The sequence below is a fragment of the Argiope bruennichi genome, chromosome 10 (assembly GCF_947563725.1).
Source record: "Argiope bruennichi chromosome 10, qqArgBrue1.1, whole genome shotgun sequence".
NCBI classification, from domain to species: domain Eukaryota; kingdom Metazoa; phylum Arthropoda; class Arachnida; order Araneae; family Araneidae; genus Argiope; species Argiope bruennichi.
In genome coordinates, this window is record NC_079160.1 from 24378874 (window position 1) to 24399282 (window position 20409).

General features: G+C 30.1%; 2 protein-coding genes across 2 annotated transcripts; one reads left to right on the forward strand and one right to left on the reverse strand.

Annotated features, from left to right (window-relative positions):
- Positions 1-785: 785 nt before the first annotated feature.
- On the reverse strand, positions 786-2259 carry LOC129987472 (probable glutamate receptor). The gene is made up of 2 exons (XM_056095450.1): positions 1092-2259; positions 786-1012 (listed from the first exon to the last, which is right to left on the reverse strand). The coding sequence occupies exons 1-2, from the start codon at positions 2257-2259 to the stop codon at positions 786-788; spliced, it is 1395 nt and encodes a 464-aa protein (XP_055951425.1).
- A 14318-nt stretch (positions 2260-16577) lies between these two features.
- On the forward strand, positions 16578-19784 carry LOC129988885 (uncharacterized). The gene is made up of 2 exons (XM_056097167.1): positions 16578-17767; positions 19035-19784. The coding sequence occupies exons 1-2, from the start codon at positions 16950-16952 to the stop codon at positions 19477-19479; spliced, it is 1263 nt and encodes a 420-aa protein (XP_055953142.1). The 5' UTR covers positions 16578-16949; the 3' UTR covers positions 19480-19784.
- The last annotated feature ends 625 nt before the right edge of the window (positions 19785-20409 follow it).

The following is a 20409-nucleotide window of genomic DNA, read 5'->3' on the forward strand; positions in this document are numbered from 1 at the left end:
ATTCAGAAAAAATACTTGGCCAGTAAAGATTATAACTTTGCAATAATGTTAAATAGGTGATTGAAAAGAAATGTATGATATAAAAATATTCCTTTTTTTTCCTTTCTATATCTTAGAAAATGTAATCACTCAATGAAGATCAGACATTTATTGCAAAAAGTAAATAACGCTATTAAAATATATAGACATTGTACAAATGAAACATTATTTTCTAGAATAACAATCAAAATTCCTGTTAATAGAATGCTCCTTTTTCTGAAATTCCCTTAAAGTTCAAATACCAACTATTTATTTTGATACAACTTCCCAATCACTTCCTAAAATACATCATGTTTAATTTTTTAGAGATCAGACATTGGTATGATTAACATTCCTCCAAATGATTATAGTTTATAAATTCGTCCAGAAATGCTGTTTTTTCTAAACCACATTAATTAAGATATAGAACTTCATTATATCCGCAATTTACATACATATCAGTAGACAATTATACTGCCAATGTTTATGGAAACTTGTTAACACATTAATTAAGGCACGAAACACAATTATATCCTCAATTTTCATACATATCAGTAAGCAATTAGACTACTGGTATCGTTTATGGAAACATGTTAACACAATTTATTTTTAATTTGATAGCATATAATCTCATATATAAAAAATACTGTACTTAAGACTAATCCAACCAAAAATGCTCCAAAGACTCCAGACAAATCTTCCAGCGTTAGAGGTTTTATTTTTTTGGAATCGTTCCTTCTTCTTTCAGATGCAGACAGCCACAGCTTTTACCGTTCCTCATTTGTAAACTGCATGTATAATCCGGCATTGTTTATACGAGATATAACCGTGTTTAATTTCTTTTTGTGGCAGAAATTCTTTTTCATGGCAACAGCAAACTGGTATGTCTGAAGAGAATCGCCTGATAAAAAATGGGGTTTCCACTCTTCAGGACCGGCGACCATTTGTAGTTTTGTTCTAGGGTCTATCAATGCTGAACGGTGGTTAATCTGATCTGTCAGAGTTAAAGGAAGGCTGTTTGCATATAATCTCAATTTGATAGCATATAATCTCATATATAAAAAATACTATACTTAAGACTAATCCAACCAAAAATGCTCCAAAGACTCCAGACAAATCTTCCAGCGTTAGAGGTTTTATTTTTTTGGAATCGTTCCTTCTTCTTTCAGATGCAGACAGCCACAGCTTGTACCGTTCCTCATTTGTAAACTGCATGTATAATCCGGCATTGTTTATACGAGATATAACCGTGTTTAATTTCTTTTTGTGACAGAAATTCTTTTTCATGGCAACAGCAAACTGGTATGTCTGAAGAGAATCATCTGACAAAAAATGGGGTTTCCACTCTTCAGGACCGGCGACCATTTGTAGTTTTGTTCTAGGGTCTATCAATGCTGAACGGTGGTTAATCTGATCTGTCAGAGTTAAAGGAAGGCTGTTTGTGTACCAATTGTGGTGCACAGCACTCTCCCCCAAATATTTCAAATACTCTTTGTCATTACGAAGCATGAAGTCCAGAGTAGCTGAACCTTTCTTCACGTAAGATCGGTAGCCATCATTTTTCACAGCATCGGCAAGTTCTTTGAAATTTTGAACGGCAATTATTTCCGATGGTACAGACAACATCGAGAGAAGGACCGCCGAGTAGCTGAAAGATACTATTGTCGCGAAGAAACACCATGAAAAAAGAACTGGTTTGAATTTCTTGATTTTGAAATTTGTAAAAGTTGGTTGTCGAAATATGGATCCCAGGAGACTAAGAAAAAAGTAGATGTAAGTCCGCTTACAATGAAACGTCCATTGAAATATTAACGGCACGACCAATAAAATAGTGAAAATTAAGATCCATGTGATAAAATCAAATGGGCGCACGAATGCCAGAGACGTCGGAACTGGGCCTGGTTTCTTGATAGCAAACGTCATATCGTCAATCAAGTAAACTGTGCTAAAATCGACTACAGCAGTTCTTTGTTCTGTTATGCCAATATGGCTATCAGCTATATCTGCATTTCCTTTCTGTATCTTGCCAATCATCCCTGTCCAGTTCCCAGAGGGCAAAAGACGACCCCATTCTCCGTCCTCTGCTATGACTAATTGAAAAGGCATGTGCATAGCTTTCAGTACCGTATTGAGGAACCTCCCTTGGATTCCTAAAAGCTCCACATTGCCATCACTTCTTCTGCAAACAATCATATCTTTCATTGGAACAATCGAAACTCTGAGAAATGAGGGACAATCCATTATACACTATTTCGCTTGCAAATACAAGACACTTTGCGATTACAATGGCGGAATATTCTAATAATGACACAAAAATAATGCTAGCACATTCAAAAGTAAGCTTCTTTTAAAAATAAAATAAAGCTTTATATATGAGATAAGTTACTTTTAATTCATATCAGTTAAGTCAATTCATTTTAATATATAAAATTCAATGATTTTTTTGCCCTTTAGCTAAAAAAATAAGATTCTTTAGAGTTGAAATATGAATTAGATTTTTTTCCCATTTATTGCGTACAAATAAATTTGTGTTAAGCAAACAGGTCGAAATGTCCTATTGGCCAATGAAATGTTGACTATCGATTCGCTTGCAGTAATTTGCATATAAATTTACTTATAGATTAAATTCTTTCAATTATAGAAAAATAGATATTCATCGAATAAATCAGAATAAAATTATCGTTTCTACAATATATCAAATTTTTTGCATGATTGTAAGCAAACACTAGAAAGTCAGAATGAAAATCACGCAGTTTGGGATTTTGAATATCACCGAAAAGAATTCGAATGTTATTTTCTCTTGTTACTAATTATATTTATCCTTTTATCCATCTTGCTCAATAGTTATTATTCGAATTTAATTCCTTGAAATAATGTACCAGCACAGCAAAAATGCGGTCTAGTTACTTTTTTTAGTTGAATTTTAATCAAATTATTTCTATCAAAAAATATAATGTTATCTGACTTTGTGTCTGGAGAAGACGAAATTAAATAATAATAACCAGTCAAAGAAAAAGAATATTAATACACAGTCATAACACTATTATTCTTTTGTTTATGCAAATTTTAATACTAATCGATGTTCTATATGCCTTCTATTTAATTTTCATGAATGCTCTTTTGTAATTACTAAATAAATAATTTGCTTTTTTTTTCAAGTAGGTAATAAATTGAATTACTAATGTAATACACTTATATGGAAGATGTATAAAATGAAATATTGATAAATCCTATTTTGAATGCACCAAATGCTGAATACTATTGCTTTAAATAGAATGAATAATCAATGAAAATTACATTTTCAAAAAACATAACAATCTGATGAAATACGATAAATATAGATATCCGATCCTTTTAACATGAATATTGACATAAAATGCAAAAGTTTTAGGAAAAAAAAGAGAAAAAAAATAAAACATATATTTCCATTTTAAAATTAATAACATTGATTCAAAAGAAAATTTTAACAAAATTAAATTATAAAATCAGTGGATGTATATCGTGTTACCGCTCCAAATAAGATAAAGCTGATTGGAAAATTTTATACATTGCTTTAAAGTATTGATTTATCTGCCAATTTATGAAACAAAATCTCTCGGTTTGAGTTTCATATTGGGCAAAACAAATTAATTATGAAGGACACGCAGCCTGCATGTCGATTGAGTTCTAAAGAATTATTTTGTGATTACGACTATATAAATCAAAATAAAAATTACACGGACATTTTGATAGATAAAAATCTTAATGAAATGTAACTTGTTTCGTTAAATCATTCCAATTTGTTTTGTAAATATATGAGAATTGGCTCCAGTAGAATGATACATTCCGGATTATCGATTATGCGTTTAAATACAAGAAAAGTCACCAAACTTTATTCCTAAAAATTGAAAAAAAAAAAAAACTAGTAAGGCATTTTTCACTCAATTTTTAAAAGATAAGAATTTCCAACATTTTTTTTAAGGCAAATTCTGACCAGATGCATTTTTACATGGTATTAATAGACTTGCTTCGTTTTATGCTAATCAAGTATTTTGTTATCATTTTTTTTTTTTTGCACACTAGTTTATTTGTTAGAATTTTGAGATTTCATGTACTTGTGTAATATTTTAATATTTTTAGAGATTAATTATCAATTAATCGACTCATTTTTTAATCAAATTTTTCCTTCCATCTGAAGTCATTTGATATTGGATTTCGGAAAATAATTGATTATTACAATTTTTAATATTTATCCTAATGAGTTACGAAATTTATTAAAGACTTAAAAATACAAGATAAAAAATAAATGTTTGAAAAACATGCTTTTGTAATGTACTAAAAAACTACGGTACGGTAACGGTTAATAATGGATCCAATTGAATACGAGGGAGGCGATTATATATTTATGATTACTTAGTTAACAAGTATACACGAATTAAACACTATGCCGTCCGGCGACAACACGTTGGTGTCCAGCAAAAACTATTTGGTCTAATGATAACTAAAATGATCTGAATCAGCCCTATTGGCACACACAAAAAAAAATAATATCGATTACATGTGCGAACGACATAGAGTTAGCAAACAAAAATAGTTGAAATATAGACAATATAATTTATATATATATATATATATATATATGTAGATTGAGCCTCTATGCTATATAATTTTTTTGTGTGTGTGTGTGCAAATAGGGCTGATTCAGATCATTTTAGTTATCATTAGACCAAATAGTTTTTGCTGGACACCAACGTGTTGTCCCCGGACGGCATAGTGTTAAATTCGTATTTACTTGTTTCCCCCTCGCCTGCAGATGACAGGTGTTCCGACTAGACGGAGAAGCGAGGAAAACGGCAGAAAGGAGACGCTTGGAGCGGGAGAGTGTGAGCGTCGAAGTTGAAGGATAACAGCCATTATATGTCCGCCTAAACTGCAACCAACCCTATACTTTTGTTCTTTTGCCTAATGTTCATGTAGTCCTGTGTTCGTCTATTAAAATATAGAAAAGGCAAACGGGTAGTCTTCTTTCGATTGGGAACACGGCCCTATATATATTATAAAGTTAATCGATTTAGATAACCAGCTGAGTTTCGAGCGATTTTGGTAATATTTGATTTTAGATTAATCATTAAATATAACTTCAGAATTATGCCAAATTATCTGACATTAAAGTCTTGTTATTTTAATTTCTCACTAGAATTCTGTTTATTATGTACAGGAATCATTCTAACAGAGGCAGTCCTATGACATTAAAGCGTTATCAAGCAATCTATCTATCTACAAAACCTTCATCTATTTAACGTTAGAGTAACTTCGCTTTTTTTTTTATTAGTTTTGAAAAGTACACAAACAGAATCTTTTTTCTTTATCTTTCAACAATGGAAAAAAATCACGCCATTAAATATTGGATGAAACAATTAAAACGGCTTGAATTTCAGGTCAACAATATAATCTATTGTTGGAAATTAAAAAAATATATATATTCTTAAAAAATTGCCAAAATTCTTGAAAAATTTGCTTTATTAAATTCATATCATTAAAAAGGCAATTATTTAAATTTTGAAACATTTTATGAATAATATTTTCGGGAGTTATCACGGAAAAACGTAAAAATGAAGCTTATTTTTTAGTTAATTAAAATTTCAAAACAATTGTGCCAAAGTGCATTTCCCAACTTTCAAGTTATACATGGATCAAATTTGGTTGCTGTATGTCAGATGGTTTGATCTGCTGAGTGCCAAAACACACATATACACATACGTACACGTTGCAAGTAAATAAAAAAAGAGAAACATATACCTTCCTACCCAAAATTATTCAAATAAAAAAACACCTAAAATGAATAATTTGCATATTTCTTAATATAAGAAATCATTTGCGTAATTGCATATTATATCGATTTATTAAATTAGGTTTTCATGATGTGTATTGACTACAACCATAAAATATCTAAAACTACCAATTGCTTTCATTTCGCTCTCCCAACTGAGATTAACCGAACTATTTGCCAATAGAATATTTTCTTCCATATTTAATACAAGCCTTTTTTCACAGAACTTTGAATACAAAATAACGTTTTAATACATATAACCAAAAGTATCCCATTAAATAGATATTATTAGCATTACGTGTTTCTATACCATTGTTCAATTTCATTTCTCTTACATTATATTGATTCAATAAAAACTTTCAAAGCTAATTATTCTATTAATAGCTTAATTTTCATTAAAAATTTTAAATAATTGCGGTGCTAATTTCAAGTACCGATACTCATTTCCCCTAAAGATAGAATATGACCCCCAGAATCATTCTCTAAGTCAGACTGTTCCAAACAAAATCTTTCCGTATCTCAGGTCATGACATTAGCAACTGTAAGATAAGTATAGTCACGTACGCACAAGTATGACTTGAGCGCGATCAAAGTTGTCATATTGACCGTTTGGGGATTTTTTTTTTTTTTTTCCTATCTTTAATTCATTTTTGCCTTGATTTCCATCTTTAAGTTTTAATTAATATTTTAGGGTTAATTATTGTTTTTTGATTATTTTATCTCTATTACGTTTGGAAAGCTCCAATAATGGAAGTTTCAATTGCTTGTAACGAATCCTTGTGGATGCTCGCTATTTATGAAAATCATAAAGTTGATTGATTGATTGCTTTTTTCATGGAACAAAAAAAATTAAATAAATGACATTTAACCAATAGCAGTTCAATAAAATTGTGGAATTATTTTTTTAATTGAAACAAATAATATTTTCACCAAAAAATTACCTTTTGAAATTAATAACAGTATCACAAAACTATATAAGAACTCGTTAATAAATAATTGAGAATTAATCTGCTATTTTTAAAAGTACTTTTTATTGTATTTGAATTCCATAATAAAAATTTAATCAAGCAATGTAATCAAAATTTAATTAATCAAATGATAAAGCCGTTTCTGCTCGAAATGAAAACAAATAACAGTTTTATAAAAAGAAATGATATTTTTTAAATAACAATAGTTCTACAAAACTGCATGAGCCGCGGTGACCTGGTGGTAAGGTCTCGGCTGGTAAACAGTAGGGTTTCAGATTCGAGACCCGATTCCACCGAACAATCGTAAGGGGGTCTGTTGCACATTAAATCAGTCAGGACCAAATGTCCACTCGCTGGTGTGGTGCCAGCTCGGGTGTTGTCGTCGTCATCCGGCCACGGTTCAAAACTACGAGGTCTGTCCCAAGCCCTAGCGTTGCTTTACAACGCGACGTTAATATAACTGAACTTTCAGAACAAACTGTATAATATAGGTAAACAAATAGTCGAAAATCAACTATATTTTCCACACACTTTTCTAAAAAAATATTTTCAACGGACTTCATCTTTAAGATTTATCTTTATTATATATTACTTGATGTTGTTTTTATTTTATGGACTAATAAAAACATAAATAACTGACTCTTTAGAAGAAGATTGAATGACGGATAAATAAAAAGACCCTGACTGATATTTTACAAGAAAATTGTTTTGACATAAAAATAACTTATATAAATAAATAAAAAAGCTTTTATAAGTCTCCTCATTTTTTTAAAAAACTTCCCCGTGCAGTGGAAATAAAGCAGAAAGTCGCAAACGAAAGTACCTCTGACACCAATGTATGGAAACAGGTTTAGATATCCTTTCCATTAATATTCAGTCTATATTACTAATACCCAGTTACAGTAACCGCATCATTATTTTGAAACAAAATTCAAATAACAAAATAGAGGTGACATTTTCCCTTCATTCAGAAAAAATGTTTTTAAAGAAATTCTAAATAATTTTAGACTAATCACTCTAATTTTTGAAAGTGAAACAGTGTTGTAAAATCTTTGATGCTCAGTTGTAAATTAAATTAACATAAATGTCTTAAATTCGTCAATGTCAGTTTGTTGTGGTTGAACAAACATCTGCTGTTTAAAGTAGCTCCCGAGGAAAAAAAATCGATTACTGCCATAAAAGCACATTTGCTTACTTTTAAAGTTTCGCAATACATACTCAGAAAAAAATATGGAATGAGTTACCTCTATATTCTTCCTTTGAGAGCTCACATTGAACACTTATAATTGCGTTTAATTTAAAATTCCTGTTTTTTATTTCCAATGAGAAAAAATATTTATTGTTTGCCAACGAATTCTAAAACTCTCCGCGCTTTTGCGCCTGTATTAGGATGAATTTAATTTGACATAGTAGGGGTGAGAGGAAAGAGTTAAGAAGATGTTTATGCTTAACAATAAAGTAAATTCCAGAAATACATACACCTTTCCGCGTATCACCCCTTAGTGAGATAAAATCACCGAAAAGTGGTCGTCTCAGGATGCTAAACAGATGTACTTTACTTTGCTTTCTTTTAATAGCATTGTAAAGTTCGAATATCCCTTTGTGAATAACATGTAAATCAAATCAGCTGGAAACTATAAGCAGATACTCCGACCAGTCCAAAGGCACACGGAAATATTGAATAATCGGAATGCAATGACAACGAAGACGGGAATTATAGTTCAATCCTAATGGTCATCACCGGCCACGATACAACTCCTTCCGTAGGAAGCACGACACGTCTCTGGGAGGATGTAGCTACTCCACATCATTTTTATTAACACCAAAGCGAAAATCAACCACAATATCGGAAGCTTCTCATTTCCATATTTGAAGTACCCCCTGGGAAGGTTGATCAAATTGACTTCTCCGACCCGCCCTACAGCAACACTGGCGAAAACTGGTTGAGTACTAAGGGCCTTCAAATGCCACGATGCAACTCTTCTCTTGGGAAATACGTCCCGTCATCGATGGAAAGTTGCCAGCCCTCGCCTTTTTCTGTACCTAACAGGGTAGTGAGAATAAAACCACCATACCAGAAACTTCTCATCCTCAATTCTAAGGTGCCCCCCTCCCAGTGGAGTAGATCAACTGAGAGAAATAAAAATCCATTTACTATTATCTTAACTCTAATGACGAAGTTAATCACAAAAGACAGCATATTATAGCACTTGATTATTTCCAGTGTGATTGCATGAAATAATCAAGTGAAAACACACCTGCAGTTTTTTTTTTCTATGGCTTTAGAACCAAAAGTCGTTGCGCTTTGTCATTGAAAGAATGAAATTCAATATATGGTAATGGGGACAATAGATAAATAAAATTTCTGTATTCATCATGAAGCGTAAGGCACAATGATGTAGCCCACCCTTCCTCAAAAAAATTCATCTATCACCATAACCGCATATTGCATTCATGTGAGCATAAACACTTATAACTGATTTGAATTTAACGTTTCAACTATTATTTTTGATTTTCGATGAACAGCAAGGTTTTATTGTCCTTTATAACTCTGGAAAGTCGGAAAATCCCTTTGCGAACACTTCGTATATAAGACAGAATCAGAATCACAATTCGACAACTTCGACCCGCCTTCAAACACGCGTACAGATTTGTAATAATGGACGTCACGATAGCATAGGCGAGAACTATGAATTAATCTTAATGGCCATCATCAGCCACAGTACAATCCCTCCTATAGAAGGCAAGTCCCGTCATCGGTAGGGATAGTCACCCCACACCATTTTTGTACCCACCAGAATGGGAGACCAAACATCAGATCGGAAACTTCTCATCACAAATCTGAGGATGCCTTTCAGGGGTGGGAATATATCGATTTGAAAGAAGCCAAATTCATACACTATTCTCTTCTCTCTAAAGAAGAAGCTTATTACAAAACTCAATAAATTATAGCATTCAATTATTTTACAATATAAGTGTACGGAATTATAAAGTAAGAACACATTCGCAGGTATTTTTCTATTACGTTAGAAATAAAGTTCTTTGTGTTTTGTTACTGAATATATGAAATTCATTGTACGATAACGAGAAAACTGATGAATAGATTTTTCTATATTCATCGCGAAGCGTAGAGCATACTATTTAATACAAGGTGTGTTCAAATGAAAAGGTACGAAACGTCGTAACAACGTAACCGTTAACATATTTGCCTATGCTGCTATGGGAGAACATAGCGAGACATCTAGAAATGCGATTGGAGTCTCCGGCGTAGATCGGAGCATGCGCGGGCGTCCGAATGAGCAGGAGAGAGCAGAGGCTCTTATAAAAAGTGCCATCTAAGGTCCGCTATTTGCTGAATTCTTCGAACACAGAAGAACTATGAACTCCGATGTGTACTGGGAGACACTCCGAAGACTACGCATTTCCATCAAGACCAAAAGACCGGGGCTACTCACGAAGGGTGTGGCTCTGCTCCAAGACTATGCACGTCCACACGTCTCCAGGGTCACACACGTGGAACTGCCAAGTTCAAGTGGAAGCAACTTGACCATCCGCCCTACAGCCCGGACATGTTGCCCTGTGATTTTCATGTGTTTGGTCCCTTGAAAAACATCTGAAAGTGAAGCGCTTCAACTAGGACGGGAACTCGAGGACGCGGTGAAGGACTGGGTCTCACCATGGCCACAGGAATTCGGGGAACAAGGAATCCTTAATCAATGGGTTCGTTGTGCTCAGGCCTATGGTATATACTTTGAATAAAATCTTCATTTATACCCATAGTGTCGTTTCGTACCTATTCATTTGAACATCCCTTGTAGAATAAAACGAAATGATCCATTTTTGAGGATTATACTTAAGCCTCTCATAGAAAATTTTGTTCGAAGAAATGGCATTGTACAGCACAGTTTAATCAGTTCAAGCGAATTTCAGAATTTTAGTTTTTGTTGCAATTTTTTTTTCTATTCACTTTTTTTAAACTTACTGATGGAAACAAAATTCCATTCAAATGCCTTTGCTTTAGAAAGCTAAATAAACAAAAGAAATAACAAAAAATAAAAATAAAAAAAGGAATTTGCGAAAAACAATTTAAAAAATGAACTGAAGTTTCCTTTTTTTTTTTTTTTTTTTTCTACCAAGGTTATCACAGACTTTTATTTATCACTTTTTATCACAGACACACTTCTGTAAAAATTCTGGAAGTGAACTTTATTTCGTTTAGACACCAGAAGGAAATGTCGCATATCGCGATAACTTGCTTCATTCAAAGCAATATCTGTTTCATGAATAAAGCATTTTTGCCATTTTTATTTTAACGATCAACAATAAAAAAAATTACATCCTCATGAAATTTTATGAATTAAGATTAACTTTATAAATTAGGTGGAAAAGTATAAATAGCTCAAAAATTATATTGGATTTGGATTTCGATTATGGATGGATTACGATTCCTTGATACCTACAGGTGTTATTTTTTAGATTAAAAGAAAATGATATATTCATTTTTAGATATTGAATTTATTTAAGGAAGATTAGTCCAATAAATTTATATCAATTAAATTATCAGTCACAGACAATAAGATAATATTTATTTAAATGATGTCTTCTACTTAAAACATGGCAACGAACATATTTTTTTCATTTTTCTTAATTTAGATTTTGCATCTATTATACTTATAATTTAGTTTTTCTTCCTATTAGAGAGACCTATAACAATATCTCGAGGGGCGCTTTGCTTTATCTTTATCCTTTAATTATAACAGTATTCACATTATAAAGACAAGAACAAATGAAACATTCAACACTTCTCAAAAAGAAGAACTACGTGAAAAATTAGAGTAGCAGAAATTATCGAATTAAAGTAGTAGAACGGTTTATTATTATTTTTATGTGCTCCTTTATATTTTTCAGCTGCAATGGCCTGTAAAAAGTTCCATAACCAGAGGATCTCAGTTTTGAGATCAGATGGTTTTGGAGATTAAATATGTGACTATACGCTCGGGATTAATGTTTTCAAAAAAGTTCGAACCTAGTTATATTTTGGAATAATTCTATAAAAAAAATTTTTTTTAATCTTTAGAAATAAAATGTACGTTTCTCAATCTTTTTAAAAAATAGGGGTAAAGAGACGGTTTTTTTTTTTTTTTTTGTTAAAAAGAGGTTTAAAGCAAAAATCTAAGTTTTATTAAATAATTGAATTATGATCTAAAATTCGTAAATTAGGAAATATATAATGTAGATCCTGAACTAAAAAATAAGCTGTGTTTCTATCCATTCTTTAAATTTGGGGTTCAAATGATAAATAACATGAAATTTCCTATTTTTTTACATTGTGAAACACGAAACAGACTATATAATAGATTGCTTATTCTTTCGTTCAGGAGCTACAGAATATATTAAAGAATTATTATACCGAATTTGAACAAAAAAATATGCATTAGATTTAAAAATGCTCTCCAATGTGCAGTTTTATCATCCAAAGTATATATCTGCCGAATTTAACGTAACTCTAGGTTAAGTTACCTGGTCTTTAGAGTAAACACACACACATACATTTATTATTAGTAAAGATGTGTACAGTCATTCATTTCCTAAGATTAACTGAATATTTCAGTTCATCAATGCGTATATTTTATATTATTTGTTAATAAAAATTAAGGGATATTAAAAAAGTAATATAAATTTCCGCTCTTATTTTATTTTTATTTTTTATAATATTTTTTTTATTTATTTTGGAAAAGATGAAAAAAAAACTTTGGTGATGCCCTGGAGAGTGCACCATTTATTTACAACAACATCCCTCATTTTACAAGAGAAGATTACAGAATGGCAAGAATCCTTTCCCCTCTTCTGTAAATAACTGCACGGGCTTTGTCCGAGCTAGATCAGACCAGTTGAAGGTTATTTCCTGCGGTCATTTGTTGTTTGCTTCAATTGATCGTCACGTACAATATACAGGGACACTTGAATGACCAGCCCTATCTCTGAGTAGATTAAATTCAAAGTAATTTTCAGATTAGCCGTGGGTTCCCTTGTGACGTAAATGCTTCTTGAAGTAGTTTGTTCGATAATATTTCTAGGTGCCCTTCACAGTACAAAACCCGCCAAAATTCAAGGATTTTACGTGACCATTAAGAATTTCTTATCTTTTTTTTCCTAAAATTTTATTTAGAATGCACTTAAAATTTTTTAGAAGTTTCTGACTACGTTAGAGAGGAATTTGTTTAAAAAAATATCGTAAAAGGCTTAAGTTTTGGATTTTTGTGGTAAAGTAGACTGAAAAATGTCTATGCAGCAAAAATATGTCGATTAAAAGTGTTCTAAAAATAGAAAAAAAGTATACTTTTTCTTTGGTTAAAAATAAGTATAAAACAAAACTCTTCCAATTTAGATGTTTATCAAATCATTTGTTCAAAATTTTGCAGATACCTTAAGAAATATATTACTTAGTTGCTGAAATAAAATAAAAGTTGTATTTAAATTTGCTCTTTAAGTATTAGGGTTCGACTGATAAATAACATGAAATTTTCATTTTTTTAATTGGGAAGAAACAAAACAGTTGCAAAATATTTTTAATGAAAAGCTTGATTATTCTAGAGTTCAAGAATTGTAGAGCATTTTTAGAAATTACTATAATAAATCTGAACAAAAAAATATGCCTTAAATTTTAATTTATGAAGGTTTTTTTTAAATTTTAACAAAATTTAGAATTTGAAAAAATAGCATTTAAATGTGTAAAATAACATTAAAGAGTAAGTTATTTAAATAATAAATTGAATGATAGAAACATTAAGCAGAACACAATTGAATGAATGCAGTAAATTGAACGAGGTCAAAAAATAAAACTCAAGTGGTTTTATAAAGTAAACTGTTTATAAATTAAAAATATTTCTTGAAAATATATTTGCTATTTTTGGCAAAAATGGAATTTTTAGTACTTTAAATGTTTGTAGCAATTTGATTCCATTAGTAGAGTGAAGTACAATTTATTTTCAGTGATTTAAAAGTAGAATATCTAAATCTATATAATTCTGGATGGAACGGTCTATTACTTTATCCAAACTATACTGCATCAGATATCATCAATGGAACAATATATTGTTATATTCAAATACGTTATTTTGAAAAGTATGTTAAGGATCCTTCATTTTTGATGTCAAATCCTAATTATGGAGGATTGCATCTAGGACGGAACAGTAACTTCAAGTCTTAACAAATTGTACCAGAACCAGAATGTTATTCTTCCGAGCTGTATTAGAAATTCTAAAAGTGATAGAATGTTCCATCAGAATCATGAAAAGAATTGGTACTAGTTCAAATATTCTTCGATTACAAACAACATTGCAGGAAACTTATTTTACACAACGGTGGCAATTACTTCGAAGCACTATGAACATTTTAAACCAACACCAATATTATGCTGTTTGTAATTATATTCTCAAGAACAAACAAACTTGAAATTGGCATTGAAACAAGAACTTAAATTAAGATTATCGAATTCTAATTTTTCATCAAATTATTAATTCTCAACAATATTGAAGATATTTACAATCAATCCATTTTTTTCAATTCTTTATTTCCTGTTTCAGAAGTATATTTGTCTGATTCTTTTATTTCATAGAATTTTCCAAAGTAATAACTTACACGCTGTTTTTACTGATAAACAGCTGTACAAAAATTTAAATAGTTTTAATTGTTTTTATAAACATTTAATATCATGCTTCTCTTCCCATATAAAAAATCAAGGTGTAAAAATGTTTTTTTAAAGTATTTATTCTAAAACATAATTTTATTTAAATTATTAAGAAATAACACTTAAGGTTGACCTTCAGGTGTCCAGAAATATTTTTATAATTGGTATGTTTCTAAGTACTTCTGTACTTTTTTATCATATAGCTTGGTATGTAAATATATATTATCATTTTGTACAAAGATAATTTTGCTTTCTTACGGTATTCCATTAATTTTTTTTTATTAAATAAGCAAACAAACTCCTCTAAAATATTAAATAAATTATAAAGCGTATTCGGCATGACACAAGATGCTCCAACGTTGATTGCTTGTTATTTACTGTCTTTCTGTTTTTTATGAAGATGTTTCAATTCTCTAAGCGTGCTATCAAATCAATTGAATTTTCATAATTTTTGGTATTTTTATGAAATTTCAATTTTAGGTGAGATCTCAGACCCATAATAAGAATGTATGATAATTTAAATTAGTTTAGATACAATATCACAATAAAAAGAGATGGTATAAAATTCTAAGATAAAGTGGATAAAATATTTATTTAAAAAACATTTATTGTAGAAACAGCATTACAGAGAATAAAGAAAAAACACATTTTCCGAAACACTTTATTATTCTGAAAGGATAAAGATAAGACGATTCAAAATCCAAAATTCCGATTCAAACAATAAATAAATAAAAACTAAAAGAAAATGTGTTCCAAATTTAAAAAAAAAAAAATCTGCATTTACGAACAATTAGTTTCCTTTGTTAAAATTCTACATTGTACAATAGAATTTATTTAACAATAAGCATCAAAAATCGAATTAAGTCTGTGAATCATTTTACATATTTCTCATCAAACAAAATTATTTTTCTCAGTAAATATTCTGATTCCTAAAAAGATCGTTTTGTTAAAAGCTGATGCCAGTTTGAAAATTTTCTTTACTTTTTCCCCATACATTTTTAATAAGTTACACCGAAATATTACCGAAAACAAAATCTTAAAGTTATTTAATAGTAGAATATTAATGAATGGCTTTTAAAGCACATTTAAAATGCAATTATTTGACAATTTAAATTTTTAAACCAGTTTTATTACTAATATCTAATAGAAATAAAAAAGAATCTAAATTTTCCTGACCCTAAATATTTTGGAATCATTCAGGTTTTATAGGGCAGTAGTTAAGAGAGCTGCCTTTTAAATGACACTATAAAGAGTTTTAATGGCATTCAAGGTACTGAAATTCAATCAATCCAAAGCAAATATGCGGTAAAAATAATGGTATGCACAGACCACTTTGAAACACGCTTCGTTCCTGCAACCTTCAACAATTTTTTTGATGTTGTAGAAGCATAAATGATTAAAAAAAAAAACCAATATGTCAAATTTATGTGGTATCCAAATATTCACAATATGCATGGACTTAACAATGCTTGGAAACTTACTGACACACAGAAATTAAATACATTCAGTACAAAAGCATTACATGGTTTAAAAAAACCTTGATAATTCGATAGATTGAGTAATCTTCGAAAACCCAAAATAAAAATGTATTAATTGCACCCATGTCAATTAAATAGATACTTAAAGAAATTAAGTACAAACTTATCTTTTCACTGCTCTGCAACAACAAGCTTAATTTATTGTATAAACTCTCGTGAGCAAGTTAAAAACCTTGAAAAATTATTATATTTCCAAATATTTCATAATAATAACAAAAATAACCCCTGCCATTGCTTATCAAATTCTGTATAACTTGTATGTTTAAAATAAATAAAATTGTTTGTTATAGCAAATAATCTGTCATACTGTTTACTAAGACTCTGCGTTATTTTGGAGCCTTAAATCTTGAATGCTGCCTTAAACTAATCTATTATAGTAAGTCGTACGGCTCGCGGTCACGTACACACTTCTTAATCGAGACATTTATCTACTAATAAACAGACTTCGAACACCAGGTTGCAGAACGAAACCTTATCGGTTTGAACCGGTTTCTGGGTATATATTTGCCGCCAATGCTAGTTCCTCAGACATATGTTCTTTGCAGAGCAATGAGTTAGTTCCTAGTTCGGTCTAAAAGTGCTTTTTTTAGCCGCTTTATTTTGAAGACAAAAAAAAAAAAATCGAGCGAAATTGGAAAATGCAGACAAGATAATATCGTCACAATTTGAACATCTTCATTGGTCTTTGATTGCGGTATATAAAATTTTGTTGTTGTTTGTTTTCTTCGGAAAGTATTTCAGTTTTGTTTTGAAATATATTGAATTCTTCCACTTTTAATAACCAGAAGATTGGATGTCTTGAAAAGATTCAACCGAGTTAACACTGTTATGATTTGAACATTTTCACCCATCTGAGGCCTAAAGTACTATCTTCTTTGAAAGGTATTTCACTTTTGTTTTTAAAGGCAGTCTTCAAGTTCGCCAACATGATGATGGAATTGATGTATCCCTCCTACATCGACTTAGACAAGGCAGAAAATATAGTCAAGTACAGTTTTGTAGTCCACAAGTCAGTCACCTGCCTAGATCTCAGTGTCTGCGAATATTCAGTGTTCAAAGGCAGAAGGCAAGGTCATCCATTGAGGATTGATAAAACTTTCCCGCCTTTAATTGATTGGTCGAACAATTTCATCTCTACTGAGGAGGATTGCCGGAAGAGTTTGACGGTCGAAAGGCAACTATTGTATGCTCATCATTTAGATTCTTCTATTAAACTAGAACACAGTTTGCGCAATGTTCAGAGCTGTCAGAAACGAGAATATTACTCACCTAGTATGTTTTTGTCACAACTGGACACCGATTATGAACTGTACGAAGACAGTCTGAGCGAGATGATCATAGAGACCTTAAAAACGTCAAATCAGAAGGTAAACTGCGTCAGAAAAGTGTCGAAGATCATGAAAAAATTAGTTTGCTTGAAAAAGAACTTTACCATCATTTCTTTGTGTTTGGACATTTTGTACGAGCATTGCAGCGATTCAAATGTTGTGAATGACTTTTTAACAGCGTTCAACTTCCAGGCTTGGATTGTGAACATCGACCGGCCAAAGCTGTTACAATATCTCTTGCACCATGCAAATCAGGCTGGGCACAATGTTTTGGTAACTGATGTACATAAACTGATAAATCGTTGTGTTACCAACCACCTGTTTCGCAATAGTACGGTACTCCTCAAGTATTATGATGCCCCCGGATTTTCTGATTCCATGTATGAAGATGTTATACACCATATAGCAAAACGAAGGTAAGAATATTTGGAAAAATATTTATTAATAGTAGTGTGCGTTATTTTTTATTATTTTTTTATTATTTAATTTTCTCCTGTACGGAACATACGAAACAAAAATATTGAAATGGTCCAAAAATTCGATCTTGAGATTATGATGAATAACTTCAATATATTCTTCCTTCGGTTAAAAAAGTTTTCTGAAATTTAATTTGTTAATTAATTTATCAAGTAGCCAGACATTTCGAAATAAAATGATATATTTTTTTTAAATCTTGATATTCAATATTTTTGATATAATCTTGACTAGTAATGTATATTTTTCAATCGTATGAAAATAAATGACAAATATGGAATATATATATATATATATATATATATATATATATATATATATATATATATATATATATATATATATATATATATATATGTCATCATAATTTTAAAAAAGTCAAATGCTTGAAATCTTTTTGTCATCACACAAATAATGTATACAATTTTTTTTAAAATTAAAACAAATCTTTTAGAAGAAAATTTACTTATTTATTGTTTTTATATTTCTTTTTTTAATATGTTTTATAATGATTCATAAATGTGTGTTTGTGTTTAAAAATAATACGGAAAAAATAGCTTTACTAAATTAAATGAATTTGAGATAAAATAATCATTATTTAAAATTAAAATGTCAAGATATTTAAATATTTAATGATAACCTTTTTTATTCTAGACTTTATTTAAAATCTTATTTACCCCCATTTTTCAACTAGTATATTTCAAAATTATTTTTTTAATATTTCATCATTTGAATAATACTTCATATTCTTTCGTTACGGAAAATATATAGCTAATGCTGTTGTGTAAATTGAACGCTTTTAATCAATGTATTATTCTGTTTAAAATAAAAACAATCAAGATTTTTACCTATTTTGAAATTTTTATCATTTAACAAGCATTTATGAATAATATAATTTTTACTACTTCTGTTTTGATACAATAAATTATATATTTTTAAAAATAATTGCAATTTTTATTTACTTTAATTGCAATAACAACTATTTTTCTTTTAAATATTTTATTTTAATTTTAGAACAATTTAAAAACACATTTTAGATTTAATTCTAAAAAGTTTCTTTAAAATGCCGATGAATATAACGATAAGGGGAACAATACTTTCCTTATATTTTTTATTTGCTCGAAAATATTATCATTTACAAAATAAAGCTTGAGATTTCATCCTCTGGTGGTCGGAAGATAATTGATTTATTTATATTTCTCTCACTAGGCCTTCACTCAATGATGACGTATTAACATGCCCCGTGAAAGAAGGCTGGCTGTGCAAGAAAAGAAATTTTCTGATGCTCCAAATTTTGGACATTTTCTTCCACGGTCCCACTCCCAGTTCCAAAACAGCTTTAAGTCAAATATGGAAATCCATACCTGACGCTTTCATCAGTCAGGAGGAACTGTCTCGGGCCTACAACAAAGTTGTCAGTCCAATAGATATTGAAGAAATCTACGCGTTCTACAGCAGCGTCATAGAAGAGGAGAAGATCTACGATTTCGACGATATCGAGGAGGACATTCAATCCTGTACGCCTCGATCTCTAAAGCAAACTTGTCGTACAACAATTCGGAAAAGTCTCAGTGACAACAAGCAGTTACCTCAAGGAATTCAGATGCTACACTTGCCACGACAATTGCAATCATTTCTGAAACTCGAAATTTAGATCAACAATTCGGAAAAGTCTCAGTGACAACAAGCAGTTATCTCAAGGAATTCAGATGCTACACTTGCCACGACAATTGCAATCATTTCTGAAACTGGAAATTTAGATCATTGTTGCATTTCAGTTTGTTGGACTAGTTTTAGCTTTTGGAACTCGTTAAACTCTGAGTAACAAATACAATTGAGATCACCTTGCAGAATTTTAGAATACAAGAGCATTTCCGAACGCCAGATTCTGGAAGATTCTACAATTGCATCATGTTTACCCATTAAATTTATAATATGGTCCAATAATTCTTTTCTGGTATTAGTTTATTTTTTGATTCCTTATCAATTAGTACTTTATTTACTTAATTATCATTTATTAGTATTATTTTTTTACTTTTTTTTTGCATGTAGAACTTTTTGAAATGAAAATGAAGTGACAAAGAATTTCTTGTCAAAAAACAATCGTTGAACGTTTAAGATTTTGTTTATTCTTAGATGATCTTATGAATGTAAATGTTTGTAGAATTCGTATTTTTCTTTTTTTTAAATTTCGTATTGATTAAATTAACAATTTATTTATTTAGTAAGTCATATATAAATTTCATATTGAAAAATTAACAATTTATTATTTTATGTTTTAAAAATTATAACTAAACAGTTTTTTAATAATAATACCAGCTTACTGTATCATTTATACGATTCTATACTTATTATTTCTGTTTTTTATCATAATTTATAAATATTATACTGTTGTCTTCTAAAAAAAGATAAACTGTATTTTTTATATGATAAAACAAATTGTTAATGCTTTAAGGAAACGTTGAAGCTAAGAAGTGGTTAAGAAATAGACAAAATGGTATAACAGAGTCTTTGTTTTTATTACATAAATTATAAAGTATACATTTAATCATTTTTAATCGCCTATAGTTTTCCTAACAATGTC

Bases quoted from the DNA above. Each gene is read 5' to 3' on its own strand.
- LOC129987472 (XM_056095450.1), bottom strand. From the start codon at position 2,259: ATGGATTGTCCCTCATTTCTCAGAGTTTCGATTGTTCCAATGAAAGAT. The intron at 1,013-1,091 runs GTATAGTATTTT...TAACTCTGACAG, and splicing joins TTTGGTTGGATTAGTCTTAA to ATCAGATTAACCACCGTTCA.
- LOC129988885 (XM_056097167.1), top strand. From the start codon at position 16,950: ATGATGATGGAATTGATGTATCCCTCCTACATCGACTTAGACAAGGCA. The intron at 17,768-19,034 runs GTAAGAATATTT...TTCTCTCACTAG, and splicing joins CACCATATAGCAAAACGAAG to GCCTTCACTCAATGATGACG.